The sequence below is a fragment of the Suricata suricatta genome, chromosome 12, assembly GCF_006229205.1.
Source record: "Suricata suricatta isolate VVHF042 chromosome 12, meerkat_22Aug2017_6uvM2_HiC, whole genome shotgun sequence".
NCBI lineage: Eukaryota > Metazoa > Chordata > Mammalia > Carnivora > Herpestidae > Suricata > Suricata suricatta.
In genome coordinates this window covers 1,941,644-1,947,673 of record NC_043711.1, presented here as the reverse complement: position 1 = coordinate 1,947,673, position 6,030 = coordinate 1,941,644, and the positions used below count along the sequence as shown (strand labels likewise).

At 49.9% G+C, this 6,030-nt stretch overlaps 1 protein-coding gene across 1 annotated transcript in view; it reads left to right on the top strand.

The window, feature by feature from the left end:
* Positions 1–4,471: 4,471 nt before the first annotated feature.
* The window catches only part of LOC115274632 (zinc finger protein 77-like), a 17,838-nt gene continuing 16,279 nt past the window's right edge, over positions 4,472–6,030 (top strand). Inside the window, exon 1 of the mRNA XM_029918041.1 lies at positions 4,472–4,674. Coding sequence (XP_029773901.1) covers positions 4,672–4,674 — 3 coding nt within the window. The 5' untranslated portion in view covers positions 4,472–4,671. The remainder of the gene's footprint in view (positions 4,675–6,030) is intronic.

Genomic DNA, 6,030 nt, shown 5'->3' with positions numbered 1-6,030 from the left:
TCTACCAGACTCTTAAGGAGAGTTAACACCTATTCTTTTGAAGATGTTCCAAAAAACAAAAAACAAACAAACCCAATCCAGAAGTGGAAGGAAAACTTCCAAAGTCATTATACGAGGCCAGCATTACCTTGATTCCAGAACCAGACAAAGACCCCACTAAAAAGGAGAACTACAGACCAGTTTCTCTGGTGGACATGGATGCAGAAGTTCTCAACAAGAGACTAGCAAACCAGACCCACCAGTACATTAAAAGTATTATTCACCACGAACAAGTGGGATTTATTCCTGGGATGCAGGGCTGGTTCAGTATCTGCAAATCAATCAGTGTGATACATGACATTAACAAAAGAAAGGATAAGGACCACATGATCCTCTCAATAGATACTGAAAAAGCATTTGACAAAATACAGCATCCTTTCTTGATAAAACCCCTCAAGAAAGTAGGGATAGAAGGATTATACCTTAAGATCATAAAGGCCACAGCTAATATTTTCAATGGGGAAAAACGGAGAGCCTTCCATCTAAGGTCAGGAACACAAGGATGTCCACTTTCACCACTGTACTCAACATAGTGTTGGAAGTCCTAGCCTCAGCAATCAAGCAACACAAAGAAATGAAAGGCATCCAAAATGGCAAGGAGGAAGTCAAACTTTCACTTTTGCAGACGACGTGATACTCTATGTGGAAAATGCAAAAGACTCCAGCAAAACACTGCTAGAAGTGATACATGAATCCAGCAAAGTCGCAGGATATAAAGTCAGTGTGAAGAAATCGTTTGAGTTCCTATACACCAATAATGAAGCAACAGAAAGAGAAATCAAGGAATCGATCGTGTTTACTATTGCACCAAAAACCATCAAATACCTAGGAATAAACCTAACCAAAGAGGTGAAAAATCTACACACTGAAAACTATAGAAGGCTTAGTTTGGGAGGCTCAGTTAAATGTCTGGTTAAGTGTCTGACTTTGGCTTAGGTCATGATTTCACAGTTTGTGAGTTCAATTCCCACATCAGGCTGTCTGCGTTCAGCACAGAGCCTACTTTGGATCCTTTCTCCGTCTCTCTCTCTGCCCCTCCCCTGCTCATCCTCTTTCAAAAATAAACAAACATTAAAAATAAAAAAAGAAAGCTTATGAAAGAAATTGAAGATGCAAAAAAAAAAAAAGATTCCATGCTGATGGATTGGAAGAACAAATCTTATTAAAATGTTGGTAACTACCTAAAGCACTCTACGTATCAGTGCAATACTTAACCAAAATAGCACCCACATTCTTCACAGAGCTAGAACAAACAATCCTAAAATTTGTATGGCACCAGAAAAACCCTGAATAGCCAAAGCAATCCTGAGAAAGAAAACCAAAGTTGGAGGCATCACAATTCCGACCTTCAAGCTGTATTACAAAATTGTAATCAAGACAGTATGGTACTAGCACAAAAACAGACACGTAGATCAATAGAACAGACTAGAGAAGCCAGAAATGGACCCAGAAACGTATGTTCAACTAATCTTTGATAAAGCAGGAAAGAATATCCAATGGAAAAAAGGCAGTCTCTTCAGCAAATGATGTTGGGAAAACTGGACTGCAACATATAGAATTAACCTGGACCACTTTCTTACACCATACACAAAAATAAACTCAAAATGGATGAAAGACCTAAGCGTAAGACAGGAAGCCATCAAAATCCCAGAGGAGAAGACAGGCAACAACCTCTTTGGCCTCGGCTATAGCAACTTCTTACTCATGTTGCCAGACGCCTGGGAAACAAAAGCAAAAATGAAAGATTTGGACCCGATCAAGATAAAAAGCTTCTGCACAGTGAAGGGACACAATCAGCAGAACAAAAGGCAACTGATGGAATGCGAAAAGATATTTACAAATGACATACCTGATAGTTAGTTTCCAAAATCTATGAAAAACTTATCTAACTTAACACCCAAACAACAAATAATCCAGTGAAGAAATGGGTAAAAGATATGAATAGACACTTTCCCAAAGAAGACATCCAGATGGCCAACAGACATGAGAAAATGTTCAACATCGCTCATCATCAGCGAAATCCCAATCAAAACCACAGTGACATACCACTTCATACCTGTAGAATGGTGAAAATTAACAACTCAGGCAGCAACAGATATTGGAGAGGATGCAGAGAGATAGGAACCCTTTCACACTTCTGTTGGGCATGCAAACTGGTGCAGCCACTCTGGAAAACAGTATGGAGATTTCTCAAAAAATTAAAAATAAACATAGAACTACCCTACAACCCAGCAATTGCACGATTAGATATTTATCTAAAGGATATAAGAGTGCTGATTTGAAGGAGCACATGCACTGCAATGTTTATGATAGCAGCGCTATCGACAATAGCCAAAGTGTGGAAAGAGCCCAATGTCCATCGACTGATTAATGGATAAAGAAGACGTGTGTGTGTGTGTGTGTGTGTGTGTGTGTGTGTACACACACACATACACACAATGAAATATTATATGGCAATCAAAAAGAATGAAATCTTGCCATTTGCAACAACATGGATGGAACTAGATTGTATTATGCTAAGCGAAATAAATCAGAGAAAGACAAATACATGATTTCACTCATATATAGAATTTAAGAATTTAATCTTATGTTAAGATTAACATAAGGGAAGGGAAGCAAAAATAAGATGAGACAGAGAGGGAGGCCACCCGTAAGAGACTCTGAAGTACAGAGAACAAGCTGAGGGTTGCAGGCGGGGTGTTGGGTTGGGGGGAAGCTAAGGGGTGAGGGGCACTAAGGAGGACACTTACTGGGATGAGCGCTAGGTGTTGCATGTAAGTGATGAGCCACTGATTTCTAGTCCTGTAGTTATTATTACACTATATGTTAACTAATTTGGATTTAAATTTAAAAAAGAGAGAAAATATGCTATGTGAAACATACCAGACTCAGATGGACACATACTCATATATAAAGTGCAGAATAGGGGCGCCTGGGTGGCTCAGTCGGTTAAGCCTCCGGCGTCGGCTCAGGTCAGATCTCACGTTCGTGGGTTCGAGCCCCGCATCAGGCTCTCTGCTGACAGCTAGCTCAGAGCCTGGAGCCTGCTTCCGGTTCTGTGTCTCCTTCTCTCTCTGCCCCTCCCCCTCTCATGCTCTGTCTCTCTCTGTATCAAAAATAAATAAAAACATTAAAAAATATATTTAAAAAAAAGTGAAGAATAGGCCGATCTAGAGAGACATAGGCTCTGTCCCTTGTGGCCAGGAGACATGCTTTCCTGGCTACTCTGAGCCTTAAATCTGTTTGAAAAAAAATGGAGCTATAATTCATATACCATAACTCACACTTTTTAAAAATGTATTTTTATTTGATTTCATTTATTACAATTTATTTTAAAGTGTTTTTATTTGAGAGAGAAAGAGAGAGCTCGAAAGAGGCAGAGAGACAGAGGGAGAGTGACTCCAAGCAGGCACCATGCCATCGGCATGGAGCCCGCCTGGGAGGGCCAGCAGGACTGGGTGTGCAAACCCACGGACCCACAAAAGGTGAGATCACGACCTGAGCCCAAACCAAGTCAGATGCTTAATAGACGGAGCCACCCAGGCGCCCGGAGCTCACACTTCTAAGAATAAAACTCAGTGCTCCGATCTGTGCCACATCAGTATACCACGTGCAGAAGGGGAATAGGGCCTCTCACATTCCACGGTCACAGGGGCTGACTCCTGGATCTGCCGTGACTTTCCTTGCAGAATATAAGGCACACTTGAGCATTGTAATGTGTCACACCTATGGCTGTGTCCTGCTGGGGCAGCAGGGCCCATGTCACGTGGGGGCTGAGGCCACAGAAGTGGGGGCGGGGGCGGGGGGCGAGGCCTCGCGTTGTCAAAGAGTTCGAAACGCTGTAAGACCTTATCCATATTCAGTTCGGTGACATCACTGGTCATTGAACTGTTCTTAAACACGGGGGACAGGGGCACCTTCACCTCGCCCCCGCGTTGACCACAGACACAACCGTCACCAGGCCCTTCTGCTGTCTCGTTCCGATCCGGTGCCGGACAAGGGAGGCTCCGCGGAGAAACTGAGTCAGATTGCCGGGACAAAGGAGGAGGCAGGGGAGTCAGCCCGGTCAGCCGGCCCGGACCGCAGTCGGCTGGGAGCCGACCTTAGGGCGGACGGATCAGACACGTGTGTGCCGCCGGGCTGTCACTCAGGGAATGGGAGGCGGGGCCCGGGGCATCTGCCCAATCTGGCGCCACAGGGGCGGTGCCGGGATTACCCTCCAATCAGAAAGTGAAGGGCCTCAGGCTGCCCTATCACACTGCGGCAGTGCGGGGTCTCGGAGAATTGTCCAATCAGCTCCGTGAGGAGTTATCGGCGGAACACCATCCAATCAGGTCGCATTGCCTGAAGCAACGCCCAATCAGTGCTTGGGGGCGCGTAGCGCGGTGCATTTATATTACCGGGTCCGGAAACACTCCAATCAGGCCCGGGTGGGTGGGGGATGGGGTGATGCGATCCGGCTCGGCGAGGGTGAGCGCCGAGTCGTGGCTGCTGGTGTGCGCCTGTCCCGCGCTCGCCCATTTTCCGGTCCGCGAGCTGTTCCGTTGGAGGAGGGGCACGTGAGGGCCGCGGAGTCGCCGCGTCGCGGGATCGGGGCGCGGACGCCCGGAGAGCTCCGGGTGCGGCCCCGAGATGGTGAGTGGTCTGGCCCTGGCCCGGGAGGCGGAGGGACTGGCTCCAACCGGCCTGAACCGGTTTGTAGTGACCGCGGACCCCTAGCTCCCTGTTCCCCGCGAGTTCTCTCCCGGGTTTCCTCCGTGGGCCTTCGGATGGCGGCGGCGTTCTCTCTCATCCTCGCGTGTGGCTCTCATAGTCTCGACCCGAATCTCCGCCGCGGGCCGCAGTCCCAGCCCTAGATTGGCCGTGGGCCTCCGGGTGAGGTTCCTTTGTCCTGTTCTCTCTCTTCGTGGGGTCCCGGCGGTCCCGTCCAGAGGTCTGGTGGGCCGCGGAGTGGGGTTCCGCGGTCCTGACCCGAGTCTCCGCCTTTGGCCATGGGGTGGGGTCCCAGTGTCCCGTCACAATCACGGGTTTCCCTGTGACCACCTGAGACCTGGTTGGAGGCGGGGACCACCACGTGCGGGGGCAGTGAAACCTGGGAATCGGGTTCGGGGAACTCACGTTGGGCCTGAGATAAATTCAAATCGGAGCGTGGCTGAGGACGAAGGAGTTCCGACAGAGACAAGGTCCAGCCTCAGAGATCCTTAGAGATTCAGCGTCTCCAGTGAAACAGAACCGGGGTTGGGCTGTTCTGTGAGCCGGGGGTGGGGGGAGGGGGTGAGCGGTGAGCATGAAGGCCCTCCAGCCGATGGAGGAAGGCCCGGTTGGCTCAGGTCCCCAGGGCCTTGTCCCTCAGCTCCGTGGATGCTCAGAGTGCGGGCCACCCGCAGTTCAGGGACCTGTGGGGAGGACGGTGGCCCGGGCAGAGTTTGGGTGGGAACAGGGCGGTGGTGGACAATTGGTCGAATCCGTGTCAGATGAATATTTCCGAATTGAGCAAAGAGTGATGTATATTGAGAATGATTACAAAGGCTGGGGGGGGAGGGGACTGCCTGTTGCATTAGGAGCTGGGGCCGGCTAGGGGCGCGCGGGAGGGTCTTTTGCACTAGAGGCGGGGGAGGGGGGTGTTCAGGGGGCAGGGGCTACGTCGACAGGGAGAATGCCATACACTTGAGACCTGAGAGTGTCTCAAGAGTCGTGTGAAAGGGAGCAGAGGAGGAAGGACAGCAGGCACGGGCAGGTGTGGTGCCGACCGGCGGCTCCCTGAGGCCAGCCTGTCCCCCTGTCCCCAGGGAGGGCTGTGTGTGGCTCAGGCTGAGGGCAAGCCCGCGGTCAGGGCTCTGGAGGAAGGAGAGAAGCCAAAGCACAGTGGGCCCAGCCCGCATGCTGGGCCCCTTGGTCGTGGGGACAGCAGCTGAGCTGACCGTGGATGAGCCCCGTGTGGACTGGGGGCTCTGGGTGCCGCCCTGTCGTGGGTGAATCTGCTCCTCCTGG